Source organism: Xenopus laevis, chromosome 1S, assembly GCF_017654675.1.
Source record: "Xenopus laevis strain J_2021 chromosome 1S, Xenopus_laevis_v10.1, whole genome shotgun sequence".
Taxonomy (NCBI): Eukaryota; Metazoa; Chordata; class Amphibia; order Anura; family Pipidae; genus Xenopus; species Xenopus laevis.
In genome coordinates, this window is record NC_054372.1 from 179882419 (window position 1) to 179905324 (window position 22906).

At 41.0% G+C, this 22906-nt stretch overlaps 1 protein-coding gene across 2 annotated transcripts in view; it reads left to right on the forward strand.

Annotated features, from left to right (window-relative positions):
* The window catches only part of il6st.S (interleukin 6 cytokine family signal transducer S homeolog), a 45853-nt gene that overhangs the window by 20925 nt on the left and 2022 nt on the right, over positions 1–22906 (forward strand). The window contains 14 exon segments of one of the 2 annotated variants that reach the window (NM_001130940.1): positions 7342–7502; positions 9144–9295; positions 10868–11027; positions 12142–12224; positions 12944–13154; positions 15200–15382; positions 17547–17648; positions 18551–18697; positions 20856–20872; positions 20874–20890; positions 20892–20942; positions 20944–20996; positions 21097–21193; positions 21410–21491. In NM_001130940.1, coding sequence (NP_001124412.1) covers positions 7342–7502; positions 9144–9295; positions 10868–11027; positions 12142–12224; positions 12944–13154; positions 15200–15382; positions 17547–17648; positions 18551–18697; positions 20856–20872; positions 20874–20890; positions 20892–20942; positions 20944–20996; positions 21097–21193; positions 21410–21491 — 1516 coding nt within the window. 2 annotated transcript variants of the gene reach the window in all.

A 22906-nucleotide genomic window follows, 5' to 3' on the forward strand; every position in this document is an offset into this window, starting at 1 on the left:
AGTTGGTCTCATTAGAAGTTAGAGACCAGCTGGGACCCTGGAAGGCAGAACAAGACTGCAAATGGATCTGTACTGCTGTATTAGTTAAATTGCTCATTAAGCTTTTATTGCTGAACGCTTTAAGGTTGCCCTCTAGCTTTTATTCCCCTTCGAAACTTGAATTTGTGAAAGCATCTCGTTTTGAGAGTGATTTCACTTCACGATTGTCATTGTTGTACATTAAGGGGCATATTTATCAAGGATTGAACTGAAAAAAACATCGAAATTCATATTCAAAAAGACCAACCGAAATTAAGTTGAAGTTTTTTTTTGGTCGAATAGGTCCATATTTGGCCTATTCGAATCGAAGGAATAGCGCATTCGATCGAATTTGATTCGAAGATTTTCCCAAAAAAAACTTTGGTTTTTCAAAGTCCACCAATTGACTCCAAATAGATGCTAGGAGGTCCCCCATAGGCTAAATCAGCAATTCGGCAGGTTTTAGATGGTGGATGGTCGAATTTTTAAAGAGACAGTACATGATAAATTTCTATATTCAATTTTTTTTTATTTTTTTATAATCGAATTTGGACTATTCCCTAGTCGAAGTGCACAAAAAATAGCTTGAAACGCAAATTTTTTTCATTAGAAAATTCACCTCGACCTTTGATAAATCTGCCCCTTAGTACAAAGAGGAAGGTTATACCAGTACATCAGTTTGGAAGGAACGCAGCTCTCTGCTGATTTGGTGCTAAGTTAGGGGCAGGTGGTCAAGAACTGTGGAGCCTGATCTTTTAAAGGAACAGTAACACCAAAAAATTAAAGTGTTTTAAAGGAATGACAAAATAATTTAGTGTTGCTCTGGTAAAACTGGTGTATTTGCTTCAGAAACTCTACTTTAGTTTATATAAACAAACTGCTGTGTAGCCATGGGGGCAGCCATTGAAGTACAGGATACACAGTAGATAACAGATAAGTACTACTATAGTTTATATAAGCAAGCTGCTGTGTAGCCATGGGGGCAGCCATTCAAGTACAGGATACACAGTAGATAACAGATAAGTACTACTATAGTTTATATAAACAAACTGCTGTGTAGCCATGGGGGCAGCCATTCAAGTACAGGATACACAGTAGATAACAGATAAGTACTACTATAGTTTATATAAGCAAGCTGCTGTGTAGCCATAGGGGCAGCCATTCAAGCACAGGATACACAGTAGATAACAGATAAGTACTACTATAGTTTATATAAACAAGCTGCTGTGTAGCCATGGGGGCAGCCATTCAAGCACAGGATACACAGTAGATAACAGATAAGTACTACTATAGTTTATATAAACAAGCTGCTGTGTAGCCATGGGGGCAGCCATTCAAGCTGAAAAAGGAAAAAAGACACAGGATAACCAGTTGATAACAGATAAGCTCTGTAGCATACAATGGGATTCTTCAGAACTTGTCTATTATCTACTGTGTATCCTGTACTTGAATTGTCACCCTATGGCTACACAGCAGCTTCTTTATATAAACTATAGTAGAGTTTCTGAAGCAAACACAGCAGTGCAGGGCAACACTACATTATTTTGTCATTCCTGTAAAACATTTACATTTTTTGGTGTTCCAGTTAAGTGTAACACACAGTCATGCGATTGTGGTGTGTGAATGGAAAGAATTTGTGTGTAATGAAGAAATTTCCTGAGGGCCTATAGTTCCTCTGTTTTACATTCATGGGAACTCAGCAGTTCATGAGAATTACATGATGTGACATGTTTCCCGTGATTTCTAGATATTGCACGAGAATTCATGTCTGCGGCTACGATTTGTGCAGGACAGTGAAGGTGATGGTGGGAAAGACTTGTTGCACATTCTGGATGAACACCATGGGCACTGGATGGGGGGGGGGGTTAAAGAAGAACTAAACCCTAAGGGCTCTTACTCATGAGCGTTTTTACCTGCGCTCCCCTGCATTCCGTTTTTCGGCGTTCAGCCGCAGGGGAGCGCAGGAATAGACGCATTTCATTATTTCAAATGGGACTTTACTCACACAGGCGCATGTAGGCGCCGAACGCAGGTTGAGACACAACATGCTGCATTTTTCCTGCGTTCGGCGCCTACATGCGCCTGTGTGAGTACAGTCCCATTTGAAATAATAAAATGCGTCTATTCCTGCGCTCCCCTGCGGCTGAACGCCGAAAAACGGAATGCAGGGGAGCGCAGGTAAAAACGCTCATGTGTAAGAGCCCTAACAATGAATATGGCTAAAAATGCTTTATTTTATAAATTGAACTTATTGCACCAGCCTAAAGTTTCAGCTTGTCAATAGCAGCAATGATCCAGGACTTCAAACTTGTCACAGGGGGTCACCATCTTGGAAAGTGTCTGTGACACTCACATGCTCAGTGGGCTCTGAGCAGCTGTTGAGAAGCTAAGCTTAGGGGTCGTCACTAATTATCCAGCAGAAAATGAGCTTCCCCTGTAATATAAGATGATGCTACAGGGCAGATTATTAAATTCTGATGCTAATTGCACTGGTTTCTGTGCTGCCATGTAGTAATTATCTGTATTAATTACTAATCAGCCTTATATTGTGATATTTCTACTCTATGGGGCAGATTTATCGAAGGTCGGGGTGAATTTTCGAATGAAAACAATTTGAATTTTCGAGCTATTTTTTGTGCACTTCAACTGGGGATAGTCCAAATTAGTTTTGAATATGAAAAAAATTTAAAAAATTGAATATCGAAATTTATTATCTACTGTCTCTTGCCTGCCGAATTGCTGTTTTAGCCTATGGGGGACCTCCTAAAACCTATTTGGTGTCAATTGGTGGACTTTGAAAAATCGAAGTTTTTTGGGGGAAAAACTTAGAATGAAATTCGATCTAATGCGCTATTCCTTTGATTCGTATGATTCGAATTCGGCCCAATACGAACCTATTCGATTGAAAACTGACCTATTCTACCAAAAAAATCCTTCAACTTAATTTCGGTTGGTCTTTTTGAATTGTTTTTCAATTCAAAATTCAACTCTTGATTAATATGCCCCTATGGGTACTGTATATTGTGAGTGGGTCCCTAAGCTCAGTAAGTGACAGCAGCACAGAGCATGTGCAGTGAATCAGCAGAAAAGAAGATGGGGAGCTACTGGGGCATCTTTGGAGACACAGATCTTTACTGCTAAAGGACTGTGGTTGCCTTGGGCTGGTACAGAAGCTCAAAACATAATGTACAACATTTCTAGCTACTTCTTTAATTAGGCTTGTTACAGGGAGTTGTACATAACAGTGAAGTATATGTAGAGTAGAATGTAACAAAAAGGAACCAGGAGAAGGGATGGCTGGTGCTGGGAGTTGCACATAATATAGTGAATAAAGTACCCCCTCTTGTAAAATATAAGGATATTATAAGTTCTAATATCCTCATATTTTGCAACTGGGGTACTTAATTTATTATAATACACAGATTTCAGTGAGTCAGGTGACATAAATGACATCAGAACTCACCGTTTATAAGGATATAATTTACAAGATATTCATGGCTTTTGTGTATTATATTATAAATACTGGGAGTTGTACAATTCACAGTGTTGTATAGGGTAGATGGCAGCTCATCTCAAGCAAATAATAAATCTTGGGGACGGTTGAATGGTTGGGAAGTAGAAGAAGGATTGTGTAAGGTTTGCTGTATATGGTCACAGAACTCCATAGTGACTTCTTATGTCTTTCTCTACAGCAGAAAACATGATCTTCTGTATAAATAAACATATTTCCCTCTCATTTATATGTGTGTAGATTGAAATGATCTCCCATTATGACTAAAGCTGCACCAACTCAATAGTTTGTAGCTGTGACAGATCAGACCCTGTAAATGCCACACATGGGTGCCAACAGCACAAATGGGTCACCCCTAATGTGAGGTTAACGGGGCTGGTGAAAAAGCTGAGACTTGTTTATGTATCAGGTTGTGCTGTGATTGGCTGTTTCAGCTTTGTCTGCCTTCAGATTCACTTTACTAGAAGCATATGCACCGAGATACTGGCAGTTAAAAGGTACAGTTCAGTGTGAAGATAAAAACTTTGTAAATAGATGGGCTGTGCAAAATAAAAAATGTTTCTAATATAGTTAGTTAGCCAAACATGTAGGGGGTTATTTATCAAGGTCCGAATTTATCTCAATATCGGCTGCTACAAACTCCGATCTAACTCGCTCGGGTTTTTAACGCTTATTTATTATTACATTTTCCTGAACATTTGCTTTGCGTGAAAAGCTCCGATTTTCACGATTTTTCCGTGTATTTTACCCGAAATCTCAGAATTTTTTTGAGTTTTCACCCGGAAGCTACGAAAACATCATGAAAATGCCCGAAACCCCAGACACAACCAAAAATCAATGGGACTGTTCCCATTGACTTTTATGCAACCTAGACAAGTTTTGAGATTTCGTGTTTTTTATAACCTCGGGGTTTAATAAATTCCGAAAAATTTGTGATTTTTTTTAAAAGTCCGATTTTATAAAAAAAAATCACAAATTTATCGGATTTCGGGGAATTTCAGGTATTCGGAGCTTAGTAAATAGACCCCGTAGTGTATAAAGGCTGGAGTGAATGGATGTGTAACATAATAGCCAGAACACTACTTCCTGCTTTTCAGCTCTCTAACTCTGAGTTAGTCAGTGACTTGAAGGGGGGCCACATGGGACATAACTGTTCAGTGAGTATGCAATTGATCCTCAGCATTCAGCTCAGATTCAAAAGCAACAGATATGACCCATGTGGCCCCCCCTCAAGTCACTGATTGGTTACTGCCTGGTAACCAATCAGTGTAAACCAAGAGAGCTGCAAAGCAGGAAGTAGTGTTCTGGCTATTATGTTAGACATCCATTCACTCCAGCCTTTATACATTACATGTTTGGCTAACTAATTATATTAGAAACATTTTTTATTTTGCACAGCCTGTCTATTTACCCAGTTTTTTTATTTTTACACTAAACAATTCCTTTAAAACAGATACAAGTTGGGTAACCCTAAATTACCCTGTTGTCTCCCATATCACTTGGGGCAAGTGCCCCCTATATTGCCAGGGCTCCTGTCCTCTTAACTCTAGACCTGGTTTGTCTCTTCCACAGTCAAAAATGTCACCCGCCCCTCTGAGAGCAAATGGCCAAAGCTCAGCTATTTCTGGTGCGTGGCCTATTGGTTGTAGTGTGTGCCCTTTGCTTTTATTAAAATCTTCATTCCATGTTTTTGAACTGCTTGGCCCACTTGTTCAGTACGACCCATGGGCAGTTTGGTTCTGTGTATTTTTATGTTCACAATTATCTCTTGAATATTCAGAATTGCAGTGTGGTCAACACGTCCACAAGGTGGCGCCAACTGCAATTATTTCATTTGTTACAATGACAATTCACCTCTTTACAAATTTCACAAGCATCAAATATTTTGAAAAAAAAAAAAAGACTAGTTATTACTAGTTTTTACTAGTCTTGGTTATTATACTTTATTTCATTACTTATTCTAAAGTCAAGTCAACTTGTCGCATGAAATGTTTATTGCTGGATTATTATTAAATTCAATAAAAAGAAATTGAAAAGAAAGAAGAAAAAAAAAATAAGAGGTAAAGTGATATTTAACAAAACCAGTTTCTTTTTTCCATGTATTTAAATCTGTTAGGCCTCTACCAGAAAGCTGCATTCAGCACAGGGACGGGTTTTGACCTTGGTTCACTTGGTGGTTCACCTTCAAGTTAACTTTTAGTATATTGTAGAATGGCTAATTCTCAGCAACTTTTCCATTGGTCTTCATTATTTAGTTTTTATATATTTTTTTAATTATTTGCAGTTTTCTTCTGTTTCTTTCCGGCTTTCCAATGGGGGGTCACTGACCCCATCTAAAAACAAATGCTCTGTCAGGCTACACATTTACTGTTGATACCTTTCATTGCTCATCTTTCTATTAAGTCCCTCTCCTATTCATCTTCCAGCCGCTAATTGAAATCAGTGCATGGTTGCTAGGGAAATTTGGACCCTAGCAACCAAATTGCTGACACTGCAAACTAGAGAGCTGCTGGATAAAAAGCTAAATAACTCAAAAACCATAAATAATAGAAAAAAATGAAAACCAATTGCAGATTGTCTCAGACTATCACTCTCTGCATCATACTAAAAGTTAACAACCCCTTTAATAATTTGGTGGGGGGGGTATCTGCTGGAAGTTGTAATGCAACAGAAGCTGAAGATTTTGCACATGAAGCATTTTTTTACTCCCCTTTAATGGGGGCTCCAGATCTACAGGCATTGTCCCACCATTACCAAGCTTTGCGGTTGGAATAATCCCCAAACATGGATACTCTCAGCTTGTCTATAGAGGACAGCATGCACTCCATATTGGATGTTTCTAACCCATGCCTATTCACTAACTGGATCTGCTGATATCTTGCATCACTTTCTCTCTAGAACTCTAGTCCTTTCTCCATTTACTAATGTTCTCTTTTCCTCTGAAGGTGACTGTGTTCTCCCTGCTTTCTGCAGCTTTCACTTTAACAGGCCTAAGCTTTGCCTAGAGAATACTGTGTCGTACTTCTATATGCTGTCCTTTCCCTTTCCTGTGAGTGCTTGTCTTATCTGCTGCTCCTGTAGGAATCCCTTGGCACTGACTGCGGAGAGGGGCTCTGAATTGGTGCAAAGCAAGGTTATGGGCTTACCTGCTGCTAGGGCCAGAGGGAGGAAATGGACTTCCCCCAAACATGGGTATACAAATACTGAAGGAGACCAGAAGTTCAGGTAAGGTGGTCTCCAAAAGCAGAGTGAAAAGCAGGCAAAATCATTTTCTTTGCAGTATGCTCATCCGAGCAAGCATGTCAGCAATATGAGGCTTAAAGGTAACACCAAGTGTTAAAAGTAATTAAAAATATACTGTTCTGCACTGGTAAATCTGTTTAATTCAGAAACACTACTATAGTTTATATAAATAAGCTGCTTTGTAGCCATGGGGGCAGCCATTCAAGGGAGAAAAGGCTTGGGTTACATATCTTTGTAGACTATAATGATGTACTACAGAGCTTATCTATCAGTTGCCTTCATTGCTACATAGAAGCTTGTTTATATACACAATAGTTACAATTCCGGCAAGTTCTTAAAGTGATGTACCTTAGTGGGCCTGGGCCTCCTCGCAAATATCCACTTTCCCCTGTTCCCCCTCTTCTGCATACATTACCTTTAGCTCAGTGTGTAAAACTGCACTCTGTTTTCTTGTATTTGTGCTACAAGCCAAATGCACACCGTCCTAGCCCACTCACAATACTGACGCACTAGTTTTGCACTAGAAACATGAGACTACACTCACCTTCATTTTTTTTTTGTCTTTAAAGGGCACACTTTGGCGCAAACTACTGCAGAGGAGCCAATAATTCTTGTACAATCCATTCTCCAGGATTTCAGTTCTATATTGATACTACATTCCAAGTGGAAGCCACAAATGAGCTTGGAATTCAAAAATCGGAGACGCTGACAATAGATCCTGTCAATATAGGTAAATGTTGCTGAGCAGTAGAGAGCCACAGATATGTGAACTCTAAATATGTTATGAGCAATACATGTAACTTTAGTGAATGGGCAATCTGTTCCTATCCATGTGCCCACAAACAGTTGTGCTGGAGATGGACTTTAGCTTTGGAGGAACAGGGAAAGTTTGGACACAGTAGCTAACAGAATGGTAACCCATAGCAACCAGGCACTGATGTGCTGTCATTAGTGATGGGCGAATTTATACGCCAGGCATGGACTTGCGGCGAAAAAATTCACTGCAACAAAAACGTTGCTTGTGTAAAAATTGTCACATGTCAAAATAATTTATGATGCCCTTTGACTTCAATGCATTTTGTGAGTTTTTTGGAATTTTGAGAATTTTTTTGCAAAATGGGGCGTGAAACAGTGCTGCACAGTATTGTCCAACATAGATTTCAAGGTCGACCCTCCCCTGAAGCTCCTACTATAGGAGTTAATATTATCTTGTAATAAACTGCAGCCTCTCACATGTGCAAATGCAAAGCACTAAAATGGATACAAAATTGAGCTCCCACGTACAGAACGCATTTTAGGACATCCTCCGGGGAAATCCCTGTCCTCCATGCATTGTTCTATGGCTTAGGAATGCAGCATCGGGTGTTTTTACTGTCACTCATCCTTAAATGCTGCAGTCACACATCCGTCCTCTACACTCCCTTCTCAGCCGTCAGCCATATGAACTCCCTCCTCAGCCCTCCGCACTCAGTCCTTCTCCTACGATGAGGAGGGAGAAACTAGGACCCAGGACTGATGGCTGAGGAGGCAGAAGCGACCACCCATGACGGATGGCTGAGGAGGGAGGAATGAGGACCCAGGATGCATGACTGAGGAGTGAGGACCTAGGACCCATGTCGGATGGCTAAGGAGGGAGGAGGGATGACCCAGGATGGATGTTTGAGGAGGGAGGAGCGAGGACCCAGGTCGGATATCTGAGGAGCAGGAGCTGACAGCTGAGGAAGGAGGAGCGAGCTGTGACGTCTGCTTTGAGGGAGTGAGTTGAAAAGCAGGCGATGTTGTATTCCTCTAGCATAGGAGATTGCATACAGGACAGGGATTTCCTCGGAGGATGTCCTAAAATGCGTTCCATACACACTGAACTCACTGAAACAAGGGTTCCACTAAAGGGTTCTACCAAGCGAATTTCAGTCTAATTCAGTTGTTAATGCTTCAGGCATTGGCCCAACAGAAGTGACATCATCCCACTCTGAAACGGATCGCTACAACTTGTGCATGTTTCACAAAACTCACTTGAGAGAGAGAGAGAGAGAGAGATATTTAGCCGAAAATGTGCATTCCATGGTTACAGCCTGGGTGCATGAGTCTGGAGAAAACATCCTATTACACTGCACTCACAGGTCTTTAGTGGTGAACAGTGTCAATATGGATTAATAAAGTAATGAAGTGGAACCACACTCAGGTCTTATAAAAATATTTATTTATTTTTAAAAATGGAGTAATGTTTTGGCTAGCAATCTAGCCTTCTCAAGACTTGTGAGTGTGGCTCCACTTTATTAGCTTTCTGTGTGTGTATGTATGTATGTATATATAAAAGAAAAACCATTGCACTGAGCAGGTTTCTATACAATCTTGTTTGTTTTCTTCTCAGTCAAACCTAATCCACCTCAACTCAGTGAGCTTATCTCATCCCTGGAGTTACCAAATGCACTGAAAATCGAATGGAAGAACCCAATAACGAATGCTTTTAATCTGAAATACAACATCCGATATCGGCCCGTTAAAACCCAGGATTGGGAGATGGTAACTTTTGTTTTTATTTTTTTATGTCCTGGTTGGTTCAGCCTGAGCTTGATGGTGGTATGTTTTACAGTTCCCATCAGTGGCATTCCATTCTACTTAATCACTTGTTCCTCTCTCACACCAGTAGCAGCTTACACTATGGGGTTACCTTAGTTATGGGATACAAGGCAGATAGGCACACAGCAAAACACTGCTGTTCCTCAACCCTGTCTGAGGACACACCAGCCTATCCATGGCTCAAGATTTTACCCTTCTTACAGATTTGCCAAATATATTTGCTTGATTAAAGAAACAGTTCAGTGTAAAAAAAAAATTGGGTAAATAGATAGGCTGTGCAAAATAAAAAATGTTTCTAATATAGTTAGTTAGACAAAATTGTAATGTATAAAGGCTGGAGTGACTGGATGTGTAACATAATAGTCAGAACACTACTTCCTGCTTTTCAGCTCTCTTGCTTTCCACTGATTGGTTACCAGGCAGTAACCAATCAGTGACTTGAGGGGTAGGGGCACATGGGTCATACCTGTTGCTTTTGAATCTGAGCTGAATGCTGAGGATCAATTGCAAACTCACTGAATAGTTATGCTGACTAACTCAGAGTAAGAGAGCTGAAAAGCAGGAATAGCTGTTTGGGTGAAAACTGGCTGCCCGGTTCTCCAAATTAGGAAAACCAGCCAGGATTGACGCGGCGATCGGCTGATTGCCACATCATAGCTCCGCCCCTGATGTTACAGTCGCACCCCAACACGTCATGGCCCTGCCCCCCACTACGTCACAGTCCCAGCTCCCATCCAGTGTTCGTGGGGGGGGGGGAAAGGTGGCAACCCTATCTGCACCAAAGGCACCAAGTCCACCAAATATGGGTCATAGTGCCCAACCAGAGTCAGACTGGGGGGGCCGGGGCCAACCGGGACTGCTGTCCAGGGTCCCCCCTCCCGCCCCCCTACTGTGATGCACTGAGCATAAAGGAGTCGTTCAGCACGCATGCCCAAACAGCGCGCAAATGGTGTCACTCGGCGCACACATGCGCGTCGCCAAAAAAGATAAAAACTTTTTTTCAACCCGAATGTTGGGAGAGGGGGTCTGGCCCATTGTTTTTTCCCGGTATCCAGATTTTAAGAACCTGATTTTAAGTTTAAACGGTCAAAACGGCATTAAGTCCAAAAAAAAAAAAAATGGCTTGGCTGATGGGATCATGACAAACAGGGCAGAATTTGTGGAATGGTCACCAACGACAGGACCTAGGACAGCAGGATTTTAGGAGGCGGCATGAAGCCCAACAACACCTGCATTGGTTCAGAAGCTTTGGAGCTGATCATGAGATACAATCGTTTTTTAAAATTTCCGATGCACCAATCCCCAGTGCACCTGATAAAAAGTCTGCATTTGCACAAAGGAAGGGGAGAGGACAGGGGTGACAAGCGGCATCGGGTCTAGGGGCGCCAGCAATGTATATCCGGCCCTGATGACAAAGCGTGTTAATTCCGGAAAAACATAAATCTGGGTCTACAGTATAACGTTCATAAAGGAACCTGCATTTTATATGAACCTTCATGTCTTTTAAAATATTAGGTACCAGAGGAAGACACCGCATCCCACAGAGATTCCTTCACCTTGCAAGACTTGCTGCCAAATACAGTGTATGAGGTTTCAATACGCTGCATACACAAAGATGGGCATGGATTTTGGAGCGACTGGAGTGAATTAAAGAAGCAAGTGACACCAGAAGCTCGTAAGTGAAAACTCATTGAGACAGGAAGCCTTAATAGATTCAGCCCCCTAAACATTTAGTGACACTGATTGATAATCTGAAATGATGATTTTTCCAAGACCTTGATAAGGTGAATTACTTGTAAATAGTTGGCCTACTCTTAGGTCCCTGGAATCAATGAATCCAAAATATAGTTGCTAGGGTGAGCGTTTTTTTTAATAACCGGTAAGGAGCACAGTAGGAATTATTCCAGTTAAAGGAGAAGGAAAGGTTAAAATTATGTAAGCCTTATCAGAAAGGTCTATATAAATACACCAGTAAAACTTTAAAGTAGGGATGCACCAAATCCACTATTTTGGATTCGGCCAAATCCTTCGCAGAAGATTCGGCCAAAAATTAGGGGGGGATTATGCAAATTAGGGGCGGTAAAGGAAAAAGTGGAAAAAAATTGGTTTACTTCCTTGTTTTGTGACTAAAAGGCATGTGAAATCCCACCCTGCCCACAATGTGAATATGCAAATTAAGATTCGGACTTCTTTCAGCCAGGCACACGGATTCGGTCCAATCTGAATCCTGGCCGAATCCCGAACCGAATCCTGGATTCTGTGCATCCCTACTTTAAAGTAATGCTGCTCTGTGTCCTCTGTCAAAAGAAACACAGCCTTTCTTTCCTTCTATTGTGTACACATGGGCTTCTGTATCAGACTTCCACCTTTCAGCTTAAACCTCCAGGGCTTGGGCTTGAGCATGCTCAGTTTGCTCCTCTCTCCCTCTCCTCCCTGCTGCAATCTGAGCCCAGAGCTATGAGGGAGCAGGGAGACACTCAGACAGGAAGTGATGTCACACCAAGCTAATACTGCAGTTGCTATCCTAAACAAACAGAGAGAGTGTCTAGAGCTGTTATGGTAAAGCATTCTGAAGAATAAATATAGTGTTATAGCTTGCATCATTGTGTCTAATCTATTGGCAATAAACTGCTTCGGTAGCTTTCCTTCTCCTTTAAAAGAGAGAATCAGACTGACTGTACTGTTACATAGATGAGAGATGGCCACAGCATTCTACGGAATATCCTTTTTGTACGTGTCATACGTGTCACTATTATTCATTGGATTTTCCTTTCTTTTCCAATAACTAGCACCTTCCAGAGGACCAGATATATGGAAGAAAATTGACAGCCCCGATGCAAATGGCAATAGAGACGTTATGATAATGTGGAAGGTAAAACTACCTTTATATTGACACCCAACCAGCACCAACCATGGTTTTTTTTTTCCTTAGCTTTCTTATGCTGTTAAAATTAAACAGAGAAATATCAAGAAATATATATTTGTCACCTGACAATGAATTGTATCAGTTTAAAGGGCTTGTTTACCTTTAAATTAACTTAATTTAAGTATGATGTAGGGAGTGATCTTCTGAGACAATTTGCAGTTGGTCTTCATTTTTATTTGTGTTTTTTTAGTTCTATAGCTTTTTATTCAGTTTGCAACTTCAATAATCTGGTTGCTGGGGTCCAAGTTACCCATGCATTGATTTGTAGATTTAGAAGGCTGGAATAGATTTATAATGGTACACGCCATTTGTTTTCTACATGGGCTCAGTGGCCCCCATTTGAAAGTTAGAAAGAACGTACTTTAAATTCCGGAAACTGCAAAATCTGAAAGGAAAGAAATAAAGACGTGTACAAATGCTGGACCACAAATAATTCTCGAATAAACCGGGAAAATGTATCAGAGCTCTACTGTATTTGTGTAATACGAGTTCACAGCTTGAGTGGGAATCAAACTAGGCTCAAGCATTTTGACTACACTAGCCCAATAAACAGTGACTGTCATTGGGATCTTACATCAGCCCCTCTGGCATTAGCCAGAACCCACAGCCTGCCAGTCCGAGCCTGTACGAGATACTCATTATATGGTTTTTCCTTTTCTCTTCAGAATTTAAGTGACTCCGTAGCCAATGGTGAAATTTTGCTGTACAGCGTAACCTTTCAGAGCGGCTCTCAGTCCACCACTTTCAATGTGACCGGAACAAGCTACAAGAAAACCTTATCCAAGGATCTCTATTCTGTCAGTGTCACGGCTTACAACCGCAGATTTGCTTCTCCTCCATCAAAATTAAATATCCCCCGTTCTGGGAACTGCCAAGGTTTGTATTGTACGTTATTGTTGTGATGTTCCCACGTATTGATTCACAGGGGCCTGGAAATAGAGCTCACCACAATGTGCCAGAGGGAATTCACAAGTCTCTATTCATTAGTGAAAGATATAAATTGTGTGTGTGTGGGGGGGTTTGTAACATAAAAGTATATAAAAATAATCAAATATTTTGCTACATACCCTTAGGGGCAGATTTATCAAGAGTCAAAGTGAAAATTCAAATTTTGAAATTCAAATTTTATAGTGGAATTAGACTAGGGAATAGTTAAAGGGATAGTGTCATGGGAAAAAAAGAATTTTCAAAATAAATCAGTTAATAGTGCTGCTCCAGCAGAATTCTGCTCTGAAATCCATTTCTCAACAGAGCAAACAGATTTTTTATATTCAATTTTGAAATCTGACATGGGGCTAGACATATTGTCAATTTCCCAGCTGCCCCAAGTTATGTGGCTTGTGCTCTGATAAACTTCAATCACTCTTTACTGCTGTACTGCAAGTTGGAGTGATATCACCCCCCTCCCTTTCCCCCCCCAGCAGCCAAACAAAAGAACAATGGGAAGGTAACCAGATAGCAGCTCCCTAACACAAAATAACATCTGCCTGGTAGATCTAAGAACAACACTCAAAACCAGATTACCAAAACTGCAAACTGCAAACTGCAGAGCTGCTGAATAAAAAGCTAAATAACTCAAAAACCTTAAATAATAATAAAAGAAAACAGACTGCAAATTGTCACAGAATATCACTCTCTACATCATACTAAAAGTTAATTTCAAGGTGAACAACCCCTTTAAGAATTTGAATTCGACCATTTGCCACCTGGGATCAATTTGGAGTTTTTTACAGACTTTCTGAAAAACCATTTTTTTTGGAGGAAAAATTAGTTTTTTTTCAGAGAAAAAAACTCGAATCGAATTTGATTCGGATTCAATTTGAGTTTGCGGGTCGATCCTATTCACCCGAGTTTGAAAAATTCTAAATTTTTGATAAATTTAGATTGGTCCCTTTTTTACTGAATTTTGAGTTCATGGCTGTTTATGGGAGTTTTTTTAAACTCCCATGAACTCTAAAGTCAACCCTTGATAAATCTGCCCCTTAGTGTCAGGATGCACAAAGTAAATAGTAGTGCTGATATATTTGGATATGTAATTGGTGCATTCATACCTGCTCTCTCCCAGCATCCTTTATTGCTTCCTTTTTAGATAAACTTCCCTGCAGTGGAGCAGATTGCTTCAATCGATTTCTTAAAGGAGAACTAAAGCCTAACTAAAGAAGTAGCTAGAAATGTTGTATATTATTTTTTCGGCTTCTGTAGCAGCCCAAGGCAACCACAGCCCTTTAGCAGTAAAGATCTGTGTCCAAAGATGCCCCAGTAGCTCCCCATCTTCTTTTCTGCTGATTCACTGCACATGCTCTGTGCTGCTGTCACTTACTGAGCTTAGGGAACCACTCACAATATACAGTACACATAGAATAGAAATGTCACAATATAAGGCTGATTAGTAATTAATACAGATAATTACTACATGGCAGCACAGAAACCAGTGCAATTAGCATCAGAATTTAATAATCAGCCCTGTAGCATCAGCTTATATTACAGACCAACCTCATTTTCTGCTGGATAATTAGTGACGAGCCCTAAGCTTAGCTTCTCAACAGCTGCTCAGAGCCCACTGAGCATGTGAGTGTCACAGACACTTTCCAAGATGGTGACCCCCTGTGACAAGTTTGAAGTCCTGGATCATTGCTGCTATTGACAAGCTGAAACTTTAGGCTGGTGAAATAAGTTCAGTATATAAAATATGGCATTTTTAGCCATATTTATTTTTAGGGTTTAGTTCTCCTTTAAGGTGGCCATACATGTAAAGTCCTTGAGATGGGCAATATCTGGCTGATACGATCATGGGTCCTACTAATATAGCTACTGCTATCTGATAGAAAATAGTAGAAGACAAAGCACAACTGCCATGAAACAAGGTGACAGAGGGGTTGAATGGCAGTTTAATTGACTTAAATCTCATGTTTGTATTACAGTACTCCATCCAGAGTTCAAATTGAAAGCCTTTCCCAAGGATAAGCAGCTGTGGGTGGAGTGGACTCCTCAGAATAAATCGTTGGACGGCTATATCATAGAGTGGTGTAATAAGTATGCTAAAGAAGGCTGCGTTAGTGACTGGCAGCGTGAGTCACGCAATGTAAATGGTACATTTTTGAGAGGTAAGACCAAGGAGAGTACATAGTAAATGCTCACCACTGAAATCCACTGCTCTATGTATTCTTTTCTCTGAGCTGGATATCTTGATCCCCATGGGATTAAAATGTATTGAAATATTGGCAGTTTATTGTCCTGTGTATGTGGGCCTCCCAACAGTCTTAATGACTAACTGGAAGCTGGCCAGATATTTTTTGGGCAAGTTTGTAAATCCGATCTGGCAATGAGTGCATCTGTCAATGTAGTCCTCCATAGGCCTGCAGTATCATCCAGTCACTAACTGCCACATGGGAGGCCAGATCAGGCAGATAGCTGTCCACTGACAAACCTCGCCAAGGAGTTGATGTTAAGGTACATGGGCAGCTATAGGCTCTGCAAAGAAATGAACAGATTTCTACCTGTCACTCCTAATTCCAGCCCAAAGTGCAAGAGCTATTCCTTTGCTAGTGGCCGGTATAGTTTAAAGGGGAAGGAAACCTCCTCGGCGCTAACCCCCCACCCCCCCTCCCGTGTATTGCCCTCCCTCCCTCCTCCCCCCTGGCCTACCCCTCCCGCTGGGCAAATGCCCCTAACTTGTTACTTACCCTTCTGCGCAGGTCCAGTCCAGGGAGTTCACAGCCGACATCTTCTTCCACGCGATCTTCTTCCTCCTTTGACCGGCGTTTTGGCGCATGCGCAGTAGGAGCATTTCGCCGGTACGGATCTACTGCGCATGCGCCAAAAGTCACGCGCATGCGCAGTAGATCGTACCGGCGAAATGATCCTACTGCGCATGCGCCGGTCAAAGGAGGAAGAAGATCGCGTGGAAGAAGATGTCGCCTGTGAACTCCCTGGACTGGACCTGCGCAGAAGGGTAAGTAACAAGTTAGGGGCATTTGCCCAGCGGGAGGGGTAGGCCAGGGGGGAGGAGGGAGGGGGGCAATACACGGGAGGGGGGGTGGGGGTTAGCGCCGAGGAGGTTTCCTTCCCCTTTAAGGAAGAAGGAAAGCTACAGAGGCAGTTTATTGCCAATAGATTAGCCACAATAGTGCAAGCTATAAGACTATATTTATTCTGCAGAATGCTTTACCATACCTGAGTAAACAGCTTAAAGGGGAATTCAACCCTACACACATTTTTCTTGCAAACCCTGGGTATGAATTGCCAACGAGGGCCTCAGCTTAAACACTAACTCAACATGGCACTTGCCCTATCCGATTCTACGATACAGAGATGTGTTTCTCAAATCTGCATTGCAACTTCACAGCCGCCATTTTGGTACTGACTGATGAATGAGGGAGGAAGGCAGAGATATATATTGTAGGAGAGGTGAGGGCTGAAGACAAATTTATGAGGGCTGGGGGGGATTAAGGAGAGATGTTATCTGAATACGAAAGGGGAAAGTAGGAGAACCGAGAATAAAGACACAAGGGGTGAGAAATGAACATGACATGGAGCCAGGACGGAGGTTTTCTTTATAACAGGCTCTATTGCGGCATTCAAGGAAGAGAGAGGAGGGGGAGAACGGCTCCACAGCAGCACAGGTCAAAGCAAAGCAGCTCATGTAGGTGTGGACACAAGGCTAATGCTAAAGTATTTCAGGGTCAGACAGGGTTATTTGCCATTGTCTGAAGCTGGCTTTACATGTCAAGGACTAAACCAGTGGGGCATCAAGAGAGTTGAATTCTCCTTTAAGACTTTCTCTCTGTTTGTTTAGGATAGCAGCTGCCATATTAGCTTGGTTTGACATCACTTCCTGCTTGAGTATCTCCCTGCCCAGCTCACTCACAGCTCTGGGCTCAGATAACTGCAGGGAGAGAGGGGGGAAGAGGAGCAAACTGAGCATGCTCACGCCCGGGGCAAGGAGGTTTAAGCTGAAAGAAGGAAGTCTGATACAGAAGCCCATGAGTACACAAGAGAAGGAAAGAAATGCAGAGTTTCTTTTGACAGAGGACTCAGAGCAGCATTGCTTTGAGGGTTTACTGGTGTATTTATATGGACCTTTCTGATAAAGCTTACTTACTTTAAACCTTTCCTTCTCCTTTAAATAAAACGTCATGCAGCAATAACAGGAACAAAACCACAAACAGCATTTCCTTTGTTCCGCTTCTGCACTTACCCACATTGCGATGACCTTGTGTGTCTCTGTGCAATTGGCCCTCCCAGTGAAACGTTCTGATTCTGTTTTAGGAGAATTGGAGCCCCATAAATGTTATTGGATCAAAGTGTACCAACTGTATAAGGATGGCTGTGAGTGTGTAAGAACTACGGAGGCTTATCTTCAGCAAGGAAGTAAGTAAAGAACAGCTGTCAGATCAGCAGCGCTAAAGGCTTCCTTATTACAGAGCCCTGTTTTCTTGTTTGTATTTTCCTTCTGGACATAATGTGGGTTATTTACTAAACCTCAAATGTATCTGGTTGGACATTTTGGTGCAAAAACTGGACTTTTTGGTGGAAAAAGAAACCTAGAATTTTTCAAGATTATTATACAGGTATGAGACCTGTTATCCAGAATGCTCAGGACCTGGGGTTTTCTGGATAATGGATCTTTCTGTAATCTGGATCTTCATACCATAATCTACTAGAAAAGCATTTAAACATTAAATAAACCCAATAGGCTGGTTTTGCCTCCAATAAGGATTAATGATATCTTAGTTGGGATTAAGTACAAGCTACTGTTTTATTATTACAGAGAAAAAGGAAATCATTTTTACAAATTTGGATTATTTGGACAATATGGAGTCTATGGGAGATGGCCATTCCGTAATTCAGAGCTTTAGGGATAACGGGTTTCCGGATAACGAATCCCATACCTGTACCCTGATGCTGCAAGAAGCCCGAATCTGAAAATCCATCATCTCAGACCGAGGTCCTGTATAAGTCAATGGCAGAGGCATCAATCTCAATTTGACGATATCATGTTTGCGCAGGGTTTAGCCCCAAAAACTGAATTCAGGGGAAAAAAATCTGAAGATTCAGGTTTTTGCTTGATTTTATCTGTTTTTTTCCCGAACCAATAAATTTGAGGATTTATAATCATAAATAAGGTCCAATTGGTGCTATTGCCTGACAATTTCTGCGCCTGCCAGATTCTTTTGGAGAGTAAACATTTTGAGAGCGTTCCTCCTAAATGAAAGAAAATACTATAACACCTTTTTCATGTCAGGCAATTGTTGTTTTGTTTCCTTTAACAGCTCCTATTGTAGGTCCTAGCATACATACAAAGCAAGTGGAGAAACATAGGGCCATCTTGCAGTGGACTCCGGTTCCATTTGATAAACGAAATGGCTTCATCAGGAATTACACCCTAATCTACAAACCAAACCATGGGAATGAGACTGGTGAGTACAGTCCCTGTGTATTTGTGTGTTCAGTATTACAAGCAATGTGAGAGAGGAAAGCTGAGTACATGTGAGCACAGGACAAACATACAAAAGCCTGGAATTGAATGCAGCAGCCCAGCACTACAACATCGTGACAGTTGCACTACAGTCTAACATCGTGACCATTACACTACAGTCTAACATTGTGATCGTTGCACTACAGTCTAACATCGTCCAGTGAAGCAATAATATCCGACAATAGAAGCTGTGGTTAATAATAGTTATAATACGCAGAACTTTGCTGCAAAACTCAAGTACTTTATTGTGTCACAATAAAGCACTTGATTTTTGCACAAAGTTCTGCGTATTGGACCTATTATTAACCACAGCTTCTATTATCTAACATCATGACCGTTGCACTACAGTCTAACATCGTGACTACTGTACTACAGTCTAACATTGTGACCGTTGTGCTACAGTCTAGCAACATCATGACCGTTGCACAAAGTCTAACATTTTGACCGTTATAATACAGTCTAACATCGTGACCGTTGCACTAAAGTGTAACAACATTGGGACCGTTGCACTACAGTCTAACATTGTGACCGTTATAATACAGTCTAACATTGTGACCGTTATAATACAGTCTAACATTGTGACCGTTGCACTACAGTCTAACATTGTGACCGTTATAATACAGTCTAACATTGTGACCGTTGCACTACAGTCTAACATTGTGACCGTTATAATACAGTCTAACATTGTGACCGTTGCACTACAGTCTAACATTGTGACCGTTATAATACAGTCTAACATTGTGACCGTTGCACTACAGTCTAACATTGTGACCGTTGCACTACAGTCTAACATTGTGACCGTTGCACTACAGTCTAACATTTTGACCGTTGCACTACAGTCTAACATCGTGACCGTTATAATACAGTCTAACATTGTGACCGTTGCACTACAGTCTAACAACATTGTGACCGTTGCGCTACAGTCTAACATCGTGATCGTTATTATACAGTCTAACATTGTGACCGTTGTGCTACAGTCTAACATCGTGACCGTTATAATACAGTCTAACATCGTGATCGTTGCGCTACAGTCTAACATCGTGACCGTTGTAATACAGTCTAACATCGTGGCCGTTGTGCTACAGTCTAACATCGTGACCGTTCTAATACAGTCTAACATCGTGACCGTTATAATACAGTCTAACATTGTGACCGTTGCACTACAGTCTAACATTGTGACCGTTATAATACAGTCTAACATTGTGACCGTTGCACTACAGTCTAACATTGTGACCGTTATAATACAGTCTAACATTGTGACCGTTGCACTACAGTCTAACATTGTGACCGTTATAATACAGTCTAACATTGTGACCGTTGCACTACAGTCTAACATTGTGACCGTTATAATACAGTCTAACATTGTGACCGTTGCACTACAGTCTAACATTGTGACCGTTGCACTACAGTCTAACATTGTGACCGTTGCACTACAGTCTAACATTTTGACCGTTGCACTACAGTCTAACATCGTGACCGTTATAATACAGTCTAACATTGTGACCGTTGCACTACAGTCTAACAACATTGTGACCGTTGCGCTACAGTCTAACATCGTGATCGTTATTATACAGTCTAACATTGTGACCGTTGTGCTACAGTCTAACATCGTGACCGTTATAATACAGTCTAACATCGTGATCGTTGCGCTACAGTCTAACATCGTGACCGTTGTAATACAGTCTAACATCGTGGCCGTTGTGCTACAGTCTAACATCGTGACCGTTCTAATACAGTCTAACATCGTGACCGTTATAATACAGTCTAACATCGTGGCCGTTGTGCTACAGTCTAACATCGTGACCGTTCTAATACAGTCTAACATCGTGACCGTTGCACTACAGTCTAACATTGTGACCGTTATAATACAGTCTAACATTGTGACCGTTGCACTACAGTCTAACATCGTGACCGTTCTAATACAGTCTAACATCGTGACCGTTGCACTACAGTCTAACAACATCGTGACCGTTATAATACAGTCTAACATCATGACCGTTGTGCTACAGTCTAACAGTGTGACCGTTGCACTACAATGAACACTAAAGATACCTATAAAGCTCTGTATAAGGCTGATATGATCTTTCTGTATTTCGCAGCTGTGGTAATAAATCCTACAGACACTGAATATTCCCTGTCGGGGCTGGATGGAAACACACTGTACTCTGTACACATGCTGGCATACACAGAGAGAGGAGGAAAGGATGGACCAATCTTTACATTCACAACCCTAAAATTTGGTATGATGTCTCGTATTTAACTCCTGGTTGCCCATGCTCATCTTTAGGGTTCGGCCTGTGGTGTAAGATGCTAAATAGTTTTGCTTTTGTTTCTTTATAGCCAACGGGGAAGTTGAAGCCATTGTGGTGTCTTGCTGTGTCGTTTTCCTCATACTTGTGCTTATTGCAGTCATTCTGTGCTTCAACAATAGAGATCTGTAAGTATCCCTGGTGTTATCCACACTCACATTTACACTCCTGATGAAAAAGGCCCAATCCTGGCTGAATCCTGAACCCCAATCCTGAATTCAGCGCATCCCTTATTTCTAGCCATAATCTTTTTGGGGTTGTAATTCCCCTTTAATTATAGTATTTACAAACGTCATGCATTTTTAAAGCAAAAGTCTAAAAAGTTATTGTTGGTTTTTTTTTAGGATTAAAAAGCACATTTGGCCAAATGTTCCAGATCCTTCAAAGAGTAACATTGCTCAGTGGTCCCCTCAGACACCAAACAGGGTAAGAAACCTTTTAAATTATATTCATTGAAAACAGCCAGAAACTACAGGGGAAACTGATAGAATTTGTGACAAGTGAATTTATTTATTTTTTGCCGGGTTTCTCTGCAAAAATGTACCTATAGGCTTAATGGGGTCATTTATAAAATTTGTGCAGCGCGTATTTATAATCAAATTGCTGTATAACCCACGTTTTATTCCTGAAAACTGAAACATTGCACCAATGTGCCCGAATTTCTGGGTTTTGCGAATTTGCATTGTGAACAAATGGCTGGAAAATGAGACGGGTGTTTGTGTGAGTAAAGCGCAAAGTTGCAAAACTGTTTTGTAAATATTTTTTTGCCACCAAATCGTGGCGCAAGTGTGTCCATAAATATCAGCAATTTGAGATTATTCCATATTTATTTAAAGGACATACTTAAGGGGGTTATTGACTTTTAGATGTAGAGAGGGATATTCTGAGACAATTTGAAATTGGTTTTCATTTTTTATTATTTGGGGTTTTTAAGTTATTTAGCTTTTTATTCAGCAGCTCTCCAGTTTGCAGTTTCAGCCATCTGGTTACTAGGGTCCATGTTACCCTAGCAACCATGCACTGATTTGAATAAAAGACTGCAATATGAATAGGAGAGGACTGATTAGAAAGATGAGTAATAAAAAGTAGCAATAGCAATAAATGTGTTTTTGTTTTTAGAGGGGGGTCAGTGACCCGGACTTAAAAGCTGAAAAGAGTCAGAAGGAGAAGGCAAATAATTCAAAAACAATAAAAAATTAATAATGAAGACCAATTGAAAAGTTGCTTAGAATTGGCCATTCTATAACATACTGAAAATTAACTTAAAGGGATACTGTCATGGGAAAACATTTTTTTTTTAAAATAAATAAATAAATTAAAGTTTCCCCATGAGGCAACTTCGGAAAACGAAACGCTCCGAGAGATTTACTTTCTAGCCGGCAGGAGGCAGTTCAGGGAGATTAGTTGCCCTGAAGAAGAGGAGATTTGACGCTGGGCGACTAATCTCCCCGAATCTGAGCGTGTGCCCTGCCCTTAAAGGGGAATTTCAGTAGCAAATTTATAATTTTTCCCTGATATTTGCTAATGCTGAATCTGTGCTCATACAATGGTCGACACTATTTTAGAATTCGGCTGAAACCTGAATCCCTTGTGAAAGATTCGGTCGAATGCCAAACCGACTCCGAAGCCTAATTTGCATATGTAAAATAGGGAAACATGGGGGAAAGAGAAGTGTGTGTGCAGCGTGGCTAAAAGGTCCTTGTTTGTGTGACAAAAAGTCACATGATTTTATAAATTGCCGAAAAAAGGGCTGAATCTTGGCCGAATCCCGAACCGAATCCAGGATTCGGTGCATCCGTAAACGGAAGTATAACATATTGCACACGTAAAATACGGGAACC